At 35.8% G+C, this 17,160-nt stretch overlaps 3 protein-coding genes across 4 annotated transcripts; 1 reads left to right on the top strand and 2 right to left on the bottom strand.

Moving 5' to 3' along the window:
• Window positions 1-1,823: 1,823 nt before the first annotated feature.
• LOC107813828 (protein ANTAGONIST OF LIKE HETEROCHROMATIN PROTEIN 1-like) lies at window positions 1,824-3,746 on the bottom strand. The gene has a single exon (XM_016639169.2). It carries the CDS (start codon window positions 3,544-3,546, stop codon window positions 2,179-2,181), a length of 1,368 nt encoding a protein of 455 aa, XP_016494655.1. The 5' UTR covers window positions 3,547-3,746; the 3' UTR covers window positions 1,824-2,178.
• Window positions 3,747-4,368: 622 nt separating this feature from the next.
• Window positions 4,369-7,312, bottom strand: LOC107813917 (acetyltransferase At1g77540). Its single transcript, XM_016639267.2, has 2 exons — window positions 6,988-7,312; window positions 4,369-4,751 (listed from the first exon to the last, which is right to left on the bottom strand). The coding sequence occupies exons 1-2, from the start codon at window positions 7,240-7,242 to the stop codon at window positions 4,680-4,682; spliced, it is 327 nt and encodes a 108-aa protein (XP_016494753.1). The 5' UTR covers window positions 7,243-7,312; the 3' UTR covers window positions 4,369-4,679.
• A 2,097-nt stretch (window positions 7,313-9,409) lies between these two features.
• On the top strand, window positions 9,410-13,919 carry LOC107814004 (zinc finger protein ZOP1-like). Of its 2 annotated transcripts, none has more exons than XM_016639413.2 (5): window positions 9,410-9,640; window positions 11,336-11,654; window positions 12,161-12,284; window positions 13,224-13,319; window positions 13,402-13,919. In XM_016639413.2, the coding sequence occupies exons 2-5, from the start codon at window positions 11,571-11,573 to the stop codon at window positions 13,758-13,760; spliced, it is 663 nt and encodes a 220-aa protein (XP_016494899.1). In that variant the 5' UTR covers window positions 9,410-9,640; window positions 11,336-11,570; the 3' UTR covers window positions 13,761-13,919. The 2 variants fall into 2 exon arrangements, with proteins under 2 accessions (XP_016494899.1, XP_016494840.1); XM_016639354.2 differs by having other exon boundaries at window positions 9,474-9,640; window positions 11,336-11,536.
• The last annotated feature ends 3,241 nt before the right edge of the window (window positions 13,920-17,160 follow it).

Below are 17,160 nucleotides of genomic sequence, written 5' to 3'. Positions count from 1 at the left end.
TAACTTAAGAGTGCACAATGTGTAGACATTTAATTAAAGCAAAGTTGAATTAGACAATGTAAAGTCTCTGAGGAACTTCAACTTCAATCACTAATACTTGCAAAGTCTCCATACATTTGGTGCAACGAATTCATTAAAATTGGGATGTTGTAAATATTTTTAGAATTTAGAAAAGCTACCTAATTTAGATTTTTCAATTTACTATACTTTGTTTATTCGGTTGTATTATTTAATATTTTTTTCTCCAATTCAAAAAGTAGGTAAATGCCAATTATTTCGAAAATAGTGGACCAAAAAGAAGAATCAATGACTTAATTAAAATAATTTGGGAGATTCTCGATCACCTGACGGACTGAGGGGTAATTTTTAAAAGTTTATTGATTGTAGGGATAAATTTGATCCGATAATATAACGGAGGTTAAATATAAACAATATCTGAAAGTAGAAGGGTATATTTGGCCCTTTTCCCAAAACTATTTTTTTTCTTTAGGAAAAATAAATAAATCCAGACGTTATTGTTTCTGGTATAGTCAGACATCTCTAGAACAACATCCCTATATAACAACACTTCACTATAAAAGTCAAACTTTTTCGGAACCAATTAAATCAAACGGGCATCTCTTGACAATAACGCTTTCTGTTTTTCATAAAATGTCCATCAATGAGATATTTCACTTGAAACTTCTCCTAGCTAGCACACAATTCCAGCAAGCACGTTAACACATTCTTCCTTTACTTCTTTCTAATATGAGTACCTAACTGTAATTTCCCAAACAATGTCCTGAATTACATTGTCTATATCTGGAGCATGTCAACAGAAAGTAGAAACAGACATTTCCCACTTCCGTTAACTGCATTAGCTCCCCGGCCTCAACTCTCTAACCCCCAAGAAACAAAAGGGCGAAAAACAAAAACAAGAATTGATTCAACATATTACAGAATTGAAAAGCAAATTCAAATCTCTTTTTTGACTTCTGACCAGGAAATCCAACTTAAACTTGCCTTAAAACCAAACTGTCAGGTCCTATATGATGAATAGGTTAATCAACAATATATCAAAGAAAATGAGACTTGTAATTTTACAACCCAAACATTATCTGGTTCAAATGAGTGTAGCTCATCCTCTAACACCCTTGGAGGGGAACCATTCTCTTTTGAAGACGTTCTTTCCTGTTCGCAGTGTGTTCAACACAACTTTTTAACTTCTAAGAATCATAAACAAAGGAGAACAATAGGAAGTCACAAATGGCACTTCCTGATAAAAGGGTAACAAATGGCACTTGGAAAAGAAACAGTTCCTATTGAACATATTGGAACATACATACAAGAACAGCACATTGCCTCTAAGTTTTTACTTTTTCTGATGTTTAGGTAAGTATATTTTGACAAAAGTTTTAGGTAAGTATCAGATTCTCAATAAGACAATAACATTGAATATACCCAGCTAGAATAACTAATGTGAACCAGAAGGTATGCAACACCTGAGTTGCACCAAGTTTCGCATCTCTTTGCTGAGGTAGAAAATTTCCATTCTAGCTCACACTTAATTTCAGTATTGTAGCTGATACAATGCTAGAGGACTTGTCTATGAGCAGTTTTTCATGCATTCAAAAGTTAAGGACGACTGAAGCATGGGCCAAAGTGGAAGCAATTCGATCACTGTCACTAAAAGAAAAGAAAAAAAGTATATAGCGAGCAAGCTGGTCCAGACACCACCGTCCTCAGAAAAGGAAGCAAAAAAGAACACAAGTCCGCATTAGGTTGATGATCTGGGATCCCGTTCTTTGAGGTTGGTAAATCCAGAAATTTGTGCAATCAGAAGGTCATAACTCAAACTAACAATTAGACAAGGTGAAAATTGTAGCTGCATAAAGCCACATATCTCAATGATTTACAGAAAAGACGTAGATCTTACTATATTTTTCATTCAACATAAGATTTAAAAAGCAGCAACTATGCCTCACAGGAATCAAACAAACCGAATCCTTGAGGTAGTTCAAGGTTATCAACTAGACTACAGGTACTGCTCAGTAAAAAGAGGATCTTTCCTACCCCTTAAGGTTTGTCAAAGAGCAATATCAGCTAGCAGGAACCAAAAACTAGAATTAACAAGTAGTAAACTTATCCTTACATCAAAGCAACGCATTAGAAGATTTCCCCTCCTCCTGGTAAATTCTTTCATCTCAAAGATAGGCGTTGATATAGATCATCAGCCAAGGCCTGCCTCAAGCTTTCACCATAATAATAGAATGACTTCTCGTTCTCTAACACCCTTGGAGGGGAACCATTCTCTTCTGGCTCCCTCCAAAGCTCTGGCTCCGGCTCCCTCGCAATCTGACACAAGTTATGCAACACACAACAAGCAACAATCGTTTGTGGCGCATGACTTAGTCCCACATTCAAATTCTGAAGAATTTTCCACCTCCCCTTCAACAAACCTATAGCTTCCTCAACCATCTTCCTCCCCTTCATCAAGCCCTCATCGTACGCGTTTTGAGCAGGCGAACCAGTCCTATTCCATGAAAACGGAGTGAGCAAAAAAGACAACAAAGGAAAACACCAGTCCCCAACAATATAAGGCCTCACATGTTGTCCCCTAACATTAACCCCTTTGTCCCAAACAATATCACCGGAAATCAACCTATTATACAACAAACTATCCCTAAAATGTGTAGCATCGTCAAATCCACCTGGGGCTTTCACACAAACATCCCAAAATATCTTCTTGTGATCAGCAACAACCTGAAGCAATACGGAGGGGAATCCATATTTACTAAAGTACATAGAAGAGTTAACAGTGTCTGACGGAAGATGCTGCAGCCTAACAGCCGTTCCATCAATAGCTCCACATATATTAGGGAGTGAAGTCAGCTCTTGAAACCCTTGAGTGGTCTCCACAAGACGGCGGCGACTCACCGGAATCTTGATAAATTCAGGGTAAAGCTTAGTAGCCAAGAGGCGGGTGACCATGTTAGTAATTTTCGAGATCAGGTAAGGTTCAAGACCATAACGGGTAGCTAGGGTTTTAGCAGAAAAGCCGTGGAAGAGTCTAGAAAGTACCATAGCAACAGCGTAATCAGACGGGAGAGAAAGTTGGGACTGGGTAATGTAGGGTTTCAGCTTATCGACAACGGTGGTGAAAACTGGATATGATAAGCCGTACAGGGAACGCCACTGAGCGTCACGGAGAGGAGCTTCCATGGCCCAAATATGTTCAGTGGAGAGAGCACGGAAGGCCGAGACGGAGAATTCGGCGGCAGCGGCGGCGTGAGACGGAGAAGAGGGGTTGTTGTTGTCGTTATTAGGTGAAGTTTTGGGTTTTTTGTTGGGTGAGTGGTGGGTGGCTAGGTAAGAGAGAACAGAGGCGATGGTGAAGAAGAGGAGAGGGGCGGCAGAGGTGGAGGTGAGGAGGGAAGTAGGGGAGGTGGGTGAAGCGATGGAGGAAGAATAAGAGGAGCTGGAATCGGAGAGGAGAGAGGTGGTAGGGTCAAGGTGGTTCTGAAGGTGAAGAAGATTTGTTAGCATCAGCAGAAAAGATTGATCCATTGTTTACAGAGAGGGAGATGGAGGAGGTTGACTGTCGATTTCGCCGGAGAACACCGACAGGTTGGAGTCACCGGCGGCAAATGTCAATCAAGCCACTTCATATCAGAATCAGGCTACGAGAAGGGGGTGGAATAATTACGATAAAAGAGCAAATAAGTCCTCGTAGTTTCACAAATGTATCAAACAAGCCCAGTTTCATTGTTTTAGTTGGTAAACAAAATTAAATTGAACGAGTTCTTGCACTTTAATTAGTGCTATTGGTTCGGTTTTTAATTATTTCAATTTGGTATTTTCTATATTCAATTTCCTAAATATTATATTACTACCATATTAAATTAAATTTGGTACAGTTTAATTTTCTCTTCGATTTTGACCTATATAACTTCAATTTGATCTGGTTGGATAGAAATTATATCCTTTTTTTTTGGTCTTTTAAGGATAGCAAAACAACGTTATTAGTTCAATTGCCCGTAATCTCAAACTATAAAGAACATTTGAAAGTATAAAATAAAAAGTAACAAAACGAGGGCATAAAATTTTAAAGTTTTGCCTCTGAATAATTTTAAATATTGTTATTCTTGTCTCATTTTACTTATTTGTGTTGAGATATGTAGCTGGTCAGTCCTTTAGCTGATTGTTTCATGCCACACCACTTATAGTAAGCAAAAGCCGGGCTATTGTTTCGTTAAACATAAAATGCTTTTACTTAGTGCTCACTGCTCATTGCCAATAGCAAAAGACACAGAGATAGGTAGATGCCTATATTAAAGTAGCGAGGGGCCTATTGCGCACAGAGAGACATACTTGGAAGTCAAGGGAGAATTAGAGGAGCAAAATCCAATCAATTATGAGAGTGAAAACACAGAGTTGTACTTGAGAGGTATGTTATTATAAACTCTGAGCTTTGCCATTGGTTCATCGAAAGCAGGAAATGGATCCAATTTATAGCAAAACACTCTACTATACTGTACATATACGAGACAGATAGTACAACAGAACCCAGCGTGAGTTTGCTTGCCTACGCTTACAAGGGCTGGATCTTTTGCTCCTACATCAACCAATTCGCACACAATGAAGACTCCATTAAGCAGAAGCGCAAGAGGTAATAATTCAGAGAGAAACAACATGCTGCTTCAAATGTGAGATTTCAGGTCCTCTTTGTGCAAAATAGAATTCCAAGAAGGGTTCCTTGGAAGGAATGTATCCTGCATGAGGAACAATACATTAGTTCAGCCTTACAGCAATAATGCAGCTTTTAAATGAGACACTGACCGAAACGCCTTGATTTTGTTTATACTAATCTAATCTATGATAAAATACTGAAGCCAGCCATGGAAAATACAACTATGCCTGGAGGAACTGAAAAATTATTGTTAAGAGCAACTTAGATCACTCTTTATCAAAAAAGAAAAAGAAAAGGAAAGAACAACTTAGATCACTATTTGGTTTGAACTTGGAAGGAGGCCATATTTTCTAGTTAAACAAAATTCATACATGAATAAGTAAATCCTAGTTATTTTTTAGTAGGATAATGTAACTGTAATAATAATATTACCAACTAAAATAAGAGCAAGTCCATATCATGCAACTGGTTCTTAACTTGGAACTGAAATTATGCCAAGAAAAGTTACAACTAGGATTCTATACAAAAAGATCACAGCAGAGTTCATGATTGATTTTTGATAACCAAGAGTTCCCAAGGTGTCAGCTGGCGCATGCCACATGGTTTGAACCTCAGTGAATAACGAGCTTGCCCCTCTACTACCCTTCTCCACTTAAATACCAGGCTTTGTATCCGACTAGGATTCGAACTCGTGATGTGCGGTTAATCCACACTTCACACGTGGCGCTCTTACCACTAGACCAAAGATCTGTGGGAGAGTTCACCTTTGATATTTAACAGCTACAGCGACCAATCTCTCTGTTGAAATCTACAGAATGAGAAGACACAGGCAACTAATTCTTCAAGCCAGGACTATGTTCTGGTGACTCATCCTTTATTTATCCATGGAAAGGGGGAGGGAAGTGGTGAGGAGCACCACTTCTAAGATTACTGTACCCACTGCAATACGTTGGTGTTTGTTTGTGAATCATTAAGGAAGCAGTTTAATGAAATCAAGCAGGTTGGAGCTCAGATGACTGCTATTGTTGCAGATCTTATCATAAGGAGGGACAAAGGGGATGAGCTTGTAAATAAGTTCCCGATGCCAAATTCAGATGTTTATGAGAAGAGTTGCAAGCATCTATGTTAATTCTTTCCTTTGATAACATGTCGGTGAAAGACCTTCAAGATTTGAGATAGATCTTGTTCCACCTAAAGCTCTTAATTGTTGGCGTTGTTTGTATGATAAAATAGTCGGTAACTATGCAGGATATGATGCCAAATAATATCAGTTTTGGCTTGAATGTTGACTAGCGCAAGAGGATGAGAGGACACTCACTTGTGATCTTTTACAGGAAAATAGGACTATCTTTTTAGTCAAGGTTTCTCTCCAATTTAAACACAATCTTCTATTTCTTTAATTTATAAGGACATAAGGTCCCAGAGTATTGGGTACAAGAGGATGGATCTATCTCCAAAATCCGAAATGGAGAGACATTTGAAGACCATTTGAGATTCTTTGAGGGTCTGTAAACTTGTGTTCATTTTCAGTAGTTTAGACAGCTACAAATGATCAACCATGACACCTAAGGACATAAGGTCGCAGAGTAAACACGATTTTCTATTTCTTTAATTTATAAGGACATAAGGTCATCAAAACATCAGTTTTTTTCCTCGTCCCTCCTTTTAATGTGCAACTGCAGTAAAATTGTCAGTCACCTTTGGTTGTACCTCAAACTAATATCAGCTGGTGCATCGGAGGAAGAAATCAACTTGAATTATTGCAGGCTGTCTTGGTTAGAAAGCGGAAGCAGAGAGAGAGAGAGAAACATAGTTTTTTGTAGCTAGTTTTAACAAAGAGCAATAGCTTTTAACTAAAACTAACAGTCAAAAGCAATATTATGGATAAAAAGAACTCGTCGGGTAAAAAAAGTTGCATCTTGTATTTTCAGGAAACATAAGTGCATGACATAATATTGGAAACTAAACCAAAGAACATGTTAGAAAGAAAAATATAAGCTGTACAGCTTAAAGAGAAGTTGATATGCATAGTAGGACACACGAGTAACTTGTATAGCAGTACCCCTTCCATTAATTAGGTGTGCCATTTTTTGCTTATAGGCTATAGTTTAACAAAGCAAAAGACAGATTAAAAAAAGACCTATCTACTTGAATTTTAACAGTTGAAGTAGGTATCAGCAGAGCAAGAAATTTAAGAATCAAAAAGATTATTAAATAAAAGGACAACATTCATATGGAAATTAATAAACTCAGGACGCAAAATGCACAATTTGCAAAATCCAGGAAACAAAATAAATAAAAGACCAAAGGAGACTCACAGAGACGTAAGAACAGGAGGGAATGACGTGTAGGGAATGGGATTGGGCGTGAGAAAAAGCGGCAACACAAAGATGAGAAGCGAGCCCTAATCCGCGCTTGCTAGGAGGGACATAGGTATGGAGAATGTCCATGATCACTTTGTTTCTCAGCTCGTACTCCAAAAAGGCTTCCTTGTCCTCCGTCTCGAATCTTCCTACTCTCTCGTTCCATACTATCTTCGGTACCTCCTTTCCTCCACTGCCTGCGGTAGCCATCTTACTTCTCCCTTTGGCGTGTCTGGATTTGCATTTGGGAGTATATCTACACAGAACACCATTGAATTGGTGTCGGAAGGAAGAAAATTCTAAACCTAGTCCCTTATCTTCGGGCTTTGATTTAAAATAGTCCTTTTAAATAAACACTTGAACGGTTTTAGTCCTTTTATGTTTACCAAAATTGAGCACCTTTGCTCATTAGTATTGATGATAGGCTATAATTACGTATTTTCGTCGATTATTACATTTTAATTCACTGTACTTCAATTGGGTTTGAGTTTTAATCGCTAATGTTTTGCACTAATTGTGTGTCTTATGCCTTGTAGGAGTGATTCCGAGCTATGCAGATGTTATGGAATGAATTTATGTGATTTGGAACTTTGAAGTCTGAGTAAAAGCCCAATGAATTAAGCCGAGATCGTGTTCGGAAATTCGATAGTTAAGAACGAACGAAGAATCGAGTAGGCATATTGCGCATTATCTAATAAAATGCACATAACTTTTCGTTCAGAACTCCATTTGGGCTCCACAATATATGATTGGAAAGCTAATTCAAAGGGCTACAACTTTTATGTTTTTACGTTTCTCAAAATTCCAAATAGTCCACAGTAGAATCCGCGGACGTCCTGACCTGGAAAAATATCATTTTTCGTGTAAGAGAAAGTATAATTGTTTTGGCCCGACCCTACTTGGTATATATACACAGAAAAACGATATTTTGAAGACCTTTGACATACTTTGAGCATAATTTAGACCTAAGGAGGCTAAGGAGACCAGATATTCGACCTAAGGAGGCAAGAACACATTAGGAGGAAGGCGGAGAATTCTTCTACGAGTATTTCACTTCCTTCTTCCTATTTCCATTATTGGTTATGAATTCTAGTTGTGTATTTTTTGCATACCATTATGAATAGCTAATTTGTTATCTAGGATTTTGATGGAGCCTCTTGGATGATGAATTCTTGTTATGTTTTGATATAATTTAGCCTTTGAATTTATCTATTTGTTCAACTATGTGCTTATTTTAGTTGATTGAATGGCCATCGATTGACTGTGCCTATTTATTATGTGTTGCTTGAGAAAAGATACATATTTAGATAGTTGTTGAACGACGTCACTTCTAACGTTTGTGAGAAATCAATACAGTGAGTTTAAAGGTAGGTTTAGAAATAACAAAACCTTGAAGTGGTCATAGTGAGCGGTTAGATGAAGCCAACTGGCGTAGTTCGAGAGAATATGTCTAGTAAATTATTGTAGTTGCTCGAGAGAAAATTACGGCACCTAAAGTGCTCACGATCAGTAGAGAATACATAGGCAAAATTGTAGGGAACATAGCGGGAAGAATTCCGACAATTGGAAAAATCATAACTCTAAACCTCCTTAATTTAGTCTCCAACCTTTTATCTCGTTAGTTGATAATTTTACCGCTTTCTAGTATTTGCTAGTTAATTAGTTAGACATATAAATTTCAATTTTTATAATTTAGAAAATTGTTCAAACTTGTCTTTTTAGTGATATTAAACAACTATAGTTAAGCCTTAGTTCTCTGTAGGATTCGACTCCGGACTTTTAGACCGGATTATATTTGCAGCAACCGCTTATCCTTTTTAGGACTAGAGTTGGGCGTGATCAGTTACTAAAATACACATAATGTTATCTTTTATTGAATTGACTCGTGATAAACACGTGAGTAGTTTAAATTGAAGAAGCCATCATGATGAACTTAGACCGAAATCATTTTCCCTACTTGTACCTAAAGAAAATTCTTATTCAATGTAATTAAATACACCATTCACTTCTTTGATCCTTAGTTATATGAAGTAACAAAGGAATGTATATTTATATATGTCAAACCCTCAATAACATCCATTATTGTTGAAATCTTATAATTAAAGACTTTTCATGAGGTAAAAATTAGGAAAAGTGAATAGGGAAAAGTATATAAGATAATTTTCAATTAAGCGGCATGTACGCTTTTCGAATTCTATGAAATATAACTATAAACGTGTGATATAAATATAACAAGTACAAAATTTGCTCAGTTTTGGAAAATATAGATGACTAAACAGCTCATGTGCATTTTTTCAAGGATTATTTTTAACCAACCCAAAAATTAAGAGACTACTTGTGTCAGTTCTTCTCTCACACGCACCAAACCATTTCTCAGAACGGATCGGGCCGGCGCGATACGAGCCTTTTAATTAAAAATTAAAAAAAAAAATAATAATTTTGGGGTCAAGATCCTCAATAATTTTACCTTATTTTGCTCAAGAGTAGGGTTTAGAAGAAAAGGCCGTTGATTTTGAATAGCGAAACAAATTTGAGTCTGGGAATCAGCGTTCCTTCGTGTGCTCTTTGCATTCAATCCATTCGTATATCCGTTGCAGTCATGACTGAGGTATGACTCTACTACTCTTGCAATTTTACATGCAGCTTCTAGATATCTTTTTTCTGTTTCATTCTAAATTCATATAAATTGTAAGTAGATGATTGGAATTACTGATTATGGATACCTTTTATGTACTCCTGATTGAAGAACTGACTCAATTTTGCAAACTGATATTTTCGAGTTTCTGGGTTGGTAATCTTGGGAACATGACTTGGTTTAGAGTTCTGACTTATGCTTTTGTAACTATGTTAGAAACATTAGAAAAATGGCTAAGGTGTCATGATTGAGTTTACTATTTGAGTTTGTTATGCACCTTTAGTTGCAAGACAGGTCAAATAATGTAAAACCCTCTTTCAAAGAACACAGAGCAAAGCACTGTCGAATTTGTGCATGTTTTCAATTTATGATCTCGATTTGGAATGTTACCACAGATGATTATCTTTCTCAGGGGTTGCTTATAGTGACTCCTCCTTCATGCTTCTTTCATGGTACAGTTGTTAAGTGTTATGTGTCAATGTATCCGCCCACATGTCTCATATCATCTGTATTGCTTATGGTGTTTAATATTCTCTATTGGCTTACTTGGCCCTAGATTTAAACTCATCAATTTTTATCTTTCGTTTCTACTTTGTTTCACACTTCACTGGTTTTTTGGAGTTGTGCTGGACACATTTATTTAGTGACTTGTTTGGATGGTTGTTACCTATTGTGTTGTATCGTATTGTTACTTTAAATACAATATTTATTTTGATTGTTACATAAATTTATTGTATTGTATTGTTAAATCTGTCGTTACATAACGACAAAAAGTGCCACTTTATGTAACAACTGATTTGGTGTGGTCACGTCGTTACCTTTTTTTTCCCCTCTCATCTCGCCCTTCATTATTAAATAATCTTATTTTATCATTTTTCCTATCTTTTTATATTATAATTCTACCTCGTATCATAGTTTTTCTTTATAATATTGCAAGTTTATTCTTCATATTGATGGCGTGTGATATCATAAAATGATGGCAAGCGATACAATCTATCCAAACATTATATTCATCATATGACACAGTACAATATATTACAATATGATACGATACATTATGAAACGATATGTAACAACCATTCAAACAAGCTTGTAGTGTTTGGATTAATTTGTGGGGTCACGGGATTGCTTCTTTTTTTCTTTTCCTGTACAAATCAAAAGCCATACTCCCTTTTTTTTGTTTTCAAAATTTGGCAAATTAGCTATTAGTGAAATTTCTGGCATTCCTATAGTCATATTTAGTTACGAACATTTGGAATTTGAATAACTACAACAGTTTCATTCCATCCATTATAAAGTATTTTGTTTCCTCAGTCATCTTTTATTTGGGTTGCTTTTGTTTCTGATTTAGTTAAGTATTGCCTTTTTATTAATGTGTTTTGTGCTATTTCAGAATATCCGGCCTTCTTCCAAACTATCGTGCTTATTAGTTAAGAATTGCCTTTTTATTAATGTGTTTTGTGCTATTTCAGAATATCCGGCCTTCTTCCAAAGTATCGTGCATATTTCCTGTTTCCCTAACCTGCTTACTTACTGAACTTTGATTCCTACTTCCTTTTCCTGCCACTTCAGATTAACGAAACCCAAGATAATTATACTGATGTTCAGTTTCTTGTGATTGATTTGCAAATATTATTTTAGCTAATTCTTATTTTTCTCATTGTACAGTTTTGGGTTAGCCAAGGAAATAAATGGTGTGATTTCTGCAAAATCTTCATATCAAATAATCCTACGAGCATTAGGAATCATGACCTTGGTACACGTCACAAGGAAAATGTGGCCAATAGGCTCAGCACAATGCGACAAGAGAAAGCTGCAAAAGATAAAGATTTAAAAGAAGCAGCCCGTGCACTGGAGCAAATTGAAGCAGTAAGTGCTATTATATTGGAATATATGTTAACATATGAGGTTAAACATTTTTGACCAGGGATTCAGTTTTCTGGTACAAAGGATGGCATATCCGGGGCTTCGAATGGAAAAAAATGATGTTAGTATTTGCCTTCCAAAATAGGATAAAATGGTTATGTGCAGCATATGTAAATGTTTTTTACTTTGTTTTTTTTGTGTGTGTGGTATTTGTCTAAACCTGAAGGCTTTTCATATATACCTGGAAAGCAGATTTACTCTTTTGGATGCACAGACCAGTTAACATTGCAGTCTGTGTATTCACTTATCAGTTTTGAATTTTTTTAAAAGAAACTCTCTTTCTCCTTTGTGTGTGTTTAGGGGGGGGGTATGGAGGGCATAGATGCATTTCCTCTCTAACTTGGAAATGCATTTTAAGATAAGGTTTTGTTTCTGGATTCATTGACATACTCTTATTACATAGGGTTCTCTTAAACTTCCACGGGAACTATTAATTATTTTATTGTGTTAAAAGTATTTACATAAATCCGACCAGTTTTGTGTTTTGACTTGTTTTATAATTTGAAAGAGAAATGGATGAACCAAACAAAATGTGATGGATTAATTACGTCTTTCTTTATTTGCCAGAAAGCCCAACGCAGCTACCAGAAGGATATGGCTCGAGTTAAAGAGGCCAGAAGTACCAACATACAGGCATTGGTTACTCATGATAATGGTCAAACTTCTGCCAAGGGATCTGCTGTATCTGAAGGTATATAAAATATCTGTTGTTCTATTACGTTACACCTTTTACTATATATTATAATTGTGCTGACTCTGAATTAGAAACATTATGTTTAATTGGTTATAAGTGGAGATACTCTCCCCCAAAAAAAAAAATTGGCTATAAAAATAAAGATATGTCATGATTAGTTCATAGTTTTTAATCATTTTCCAATCTTCAGAAGGAAAAAAACATTCAATAAATTAAATTGCATATGAGTTAAATTGGTAACTGATAACATTTCAGTGATTCTCCCACTTAACTTTCTGGATTACGGATAGTTAATGGTAAAGAAGTGTCTTATCTTTCATGTATAAAGAAATAATCTCTGCTATTAGTTTTCCATTTTTCTTGCTTGGTTTTTGGTTTGCTAAGGTTTTTGTATCTAATGCTGGTTCTTTGCAATTCCTTCGCGACCACCTTGGTTAAATACAGTGCTGCATATCACACTTTCTACAGAATACCTTGATTACGTTATGCAAAAACAATAGAAAAGTTAACTAATCCGCTTCTTTTCACAGAACTGCTTTATCCGGTCATTAAGAGATATTGACTATATGAAAAAACATCACGTCTTTCTCCATTTTCGCGTATACTATTCTGACTTCCAGATGATTTACCTTTTGCTTTGGATACACCTTTTTGAGCGGGTAAAAAATTTCATGTCTGAAAGAGCTTGCTCATTTTGCTTTAGTGGCCAAGTTCTCTTCAAGTGTTTTAGGTGACACAAGGTTGGTGAAGTAGGAAATTAACAATACTAGGTTGGATTCTAACTATTGACAATACAAAGGTTTATGTACCTTAGAGTCCTCCCTTTCCACATTTAGGCTATCTACACCACTTATTTCAAGTTTGAGTTAAAATGTTGGTCTTCTTAATGTTGTCTTGAGTATTACGCTTGAGCTAACACTGTTTTGGTAATACCAGAGTGGGAGTATGACAGCTCATCAGGCTATTATTACAATCAAAGTAATGGATGTCACTATGATCCTAACTCTGGCTTCTATTATACGGATGTTTTAGGTAAATCTTCTTTCCCAAAGCCCCATTTAGCTACCCCATTCCTTTTTTCCGGCAGCATGTTTAATTGATTGAAACATGACAGGTAGGTGGGTAACACAGGAAGAGGCACTTGCTGCAACTCAGGTTTCTTCAACCTCCGCCCCAAAGAAACCTCTTGGGAAAGCACCTGTATCAATGATGAGTGCTGGATCTTCAGAAAATAAAAGCACAGAAGCTCCCCAAAGTGGTCCTCCACCAGGGCGTGTTGTTTCAACCCCTCCAAATCCCATGAGATCTGTTAAAGGTAAACCTTCTTCACTGACAGTTAGCAAAAGAAAAAGGGAAAATGAGAAGCCAAAAGTTGTCACTGAGGAGGAAGCAGCAGCACGCAAGGCCAGGGAAGCTGCAAAGAAGAGAGTTGAAGAGAGAGAGAAATCACTGCTTGGCCTTTATAAGCATTGATTCTTATGCTTCATCAAGCACTTTCTTGTTTAAAGGAGGTGAGTTTTCATTATGATTAGTGCTGGCAAAATGGATAAAATTTTCAAGTATCCGTCCAAACTGCCCATTTAAAAACAGGTTGTATAATTGACTCATTTAAAGCGGATCAAATATTGCTCATATCCATATAACCCATTATAAAAGATGGATGACCAGAAGGTCAAAAATGGATTCCATGAGTTTAAAATTTGCCAGCAAGTTCCATTGTTCTCCGATCTCTCCCCCTAACTTCGAAGAAGTGACCAAGAAGAATTTGTGTTTGTTTTCGTTGGTTAATCTTTTTAACCGTGGCTAAGTTTGTTGTCTAGTCCTACTCTTCGCACAGAAGGATACTCGTCGGGTGTGGCTAGGCTTTTCTTTAGCTCTTCCTTTCTCTTCTGTTTGGATTTTCCTCTGGGTACGCAAATATTGTAAATTGTCATTCAAGATATATTTTGTTCTCGGTACGCAAAATTCTTTGTTATACTTAGCCTAGTAGAACCTAAATTTGACAGTACATAATTTATTTGTGATTACAGAAAGTGTGCTCATCTTCTCCTGTGTGGCTTGGATAAAGAAACAAATGGAAAATGGTACTAATATTTTGGGACCGGATTTGCTCCAGTAGAAGATTGCCCAATAATGCTTAATGGCACATTTGATTTATACCATGTGTTCAAGGAGCATTTGATGGCTTTGATCTTTCCATTATTTACCAATTTTAAAACAATTAAGAAGGCTATAATAACGTAGATGGAAAGAAAAAAAAACTAGAAGAAACTAACCATGTTTCAAGTAACATCTGAAGAAGATAAGTGTTCTTTTTCTGAAAAAAGTTTAAGATGTCTGGACTAGACGTTGAATAAAAGATCAAAATGTATGAAAACGGTCCTTTTTGTTATAAAATAAAGACCGTAAAGATAACAAAAAGACCGTAAAGTAAAGACAAGTATAGAGAGAACCTGATATATTATTTGAATTTAAACTGATGTACATAATGAATTGAAATCTCTTCTATTTATAGAAGAAAGGGAGCTGATGTGTATGTTGCTACTATACCAGATATGGATAATCTTCTACTGAGAGTAATGTTTATCCATAACGGAGTACTAAAAGGATAAGCTCATTATAATCTTCTACTGGAGTAATGTTTATCCATAACGGAGTACTGAAAGAATAAACTCATTGTACCCGGTATGGATAATCTTATACTGAGGGTAATATTTATCCATAACGGAGTATCGAAAGGATAAGCTTATTATGCCCGGTATGGATAATCTTCTACAGGGGTTAATGTTTATCCATAACCGGGTACCGAAGTGATAAGCTCTTCAGGAGGCTTATTTCCAATAAAGTACTAAATTGATAAACATATTTACGGCGGAGTCCCATATGAATAAACTTCTTCAGGAAGCTTATTTACAACAGAGTACTAAATGAACATCCATAATATAATATATTTATAACACTCCCCTTGGATATTCATTAAAAGATAATGTGTCTCATTAAAACCTTACTAGGAAAAACCACATGGGAAAAAAATCCTAGTGAAGGAAAAAGAGTATACATATTTAGTAATACGCATTGCTAGGTGCCTCATTAAAAACCTTATAAAGAAAACCCTGTGGGAAAAAACCTTAGTAAGGAAAAAAGAGTGCGTCGTATATTTTACTCCCCCTGATGAAAACCTTGTTTCAAATATTTGAGTCTCCGCATTCTAATCTTGTATCTGCATAACCAATACGATCTGCACCACTTATAAATGCATAACAATCACACTGAGATAGAGTATTTCAGGACCAAGAAGTTCATCATCCTCTTCTGGAGGTCGGAACAGATCCTTATTCACTTCAAGTGATCGAACACTCATTGATGTACTTAATGGGTGTGCTTTGTCCATGAAAAAGCGTTTAAAAACCCTTTTTATATAGGCAAATTGATGGATAAAGATCTCGTCTACTAAATATTTAATTTGCAGACCAAAGACAAATTTTTATTTTTGCAAGATCTTTCATCTCAAATTCTTTCTTAAGATATTCAATTGCCTTTTGGAGCTCTTCTGGAGTTTCAACAAATTTTATGTCATCAACATAAACATCAAGTATAACAAATTCTGATGACATTTTCTTTATAAAAATACATGAACAAATAACATCATTTATGTAATCTTTTTTCAGCAAATATTTACCGAGGTGGTTATACCACACACGCACTGATTGCTTTAAATCGTACAAAGATCTTTATAATTTGATCAAGTATATTTCTCAAGACTGAGAATTATATGCTTCAGGCATTTTCAATCCTTCAAGGATCTTCATATAGATTTAGTCAAATAAGTCATATAGGTTAAGACTTGTATCTAAATGGTATGACATCTTCAAGTGTCTGGACTGCTGGTCCGATCCTCACAATCTTTTACAATATTGTGCACTATATTGTATCAAATATATCGTCGACGATCATTTTGTGTCAGTTCCTAAGCGACATAACTTGTTGAGATCTCATCACTTTCTTTATTTTCAGGTATCTGAACTTCTTCGGGAGTTTCATGAAATGATATGTGGGCTCTTCTAGAGCTTATTTCCTCCTCATTATAATTATTTTGGTCATTATCTCCTACCATTTTTCAAGGATTTTTACCTTTGGAACCGATTGGTCTACCACGCTTCATGCGTACAGTAAACTCTATCCTTCAGGGACTTTAATTTTAATAGGAGCATTTGTAGCTGAAATATGATATTAAATTTTGGATAAGCAAATGCTTCTGGCATTTGACTTGAATTATCTTCTAAGTGAGAATCATATTAATGATAATTCGATTCATATAACATATTTTTCAACTATTTATTCCATCCCCCAAATGTTAGAAAAATTAACATATATCCCCAATCTTCTTTGGGAAATATATCTTTGTGTATTGTGGTAGAGAAATTAATCATATACTACATATCAAAAGATAGTAAAAATATTTGATTTCTGATCCTAAACCAATTGTGAGGGGAGGACTTTATCATATACTGTTGATCTGATGCATACAAGTGATGCATGCAATTTAGAATATCTTAGAACAACACATGAAGCTTCGTTCTCATAAGCAATGGTTTAGCCATTAGTAGGAGGTATTCAATGTTAAACCAGCTTGGATATAAACCAGTATTATCAAGATGAACTGTCTTGATTTCATAATTTGAAAGTTATGCTCTTAATTGAGAAAAACAATCTCAAATGCCAAACTGCAGGTTGAAAATAAACATACATGTAACCATCATATATATGCATCTATAAGTGGTTCACATGACAACTGAATGAGCTCATATTCACCTTTTATATATTTCAGAATCAGGAGTCTTAGTCCTAACTTTTGTTGGTATAATCAATTTAT

Source organism: Nicotiana tabacum, chromosome 7 (genome assembly GCF_000715075.1).
Source record: "Nicotiana tabacum cultivar K326 chromosome 7, ASM71507v2, whole genome shotgun sequence".
NCBI classification, from domain to species: domain Eukaryota; kingdom Viridiplantae; phylum Streptophyta; class Magnoliopsida; order Solanales; family Solanaceae; genus Nicotiana; species Nicotiana tabacum.
Note: the sequence above shows the minus strand (reverse complement) of the source record. Positions and strands in the feature narration are given on the sequence as shown.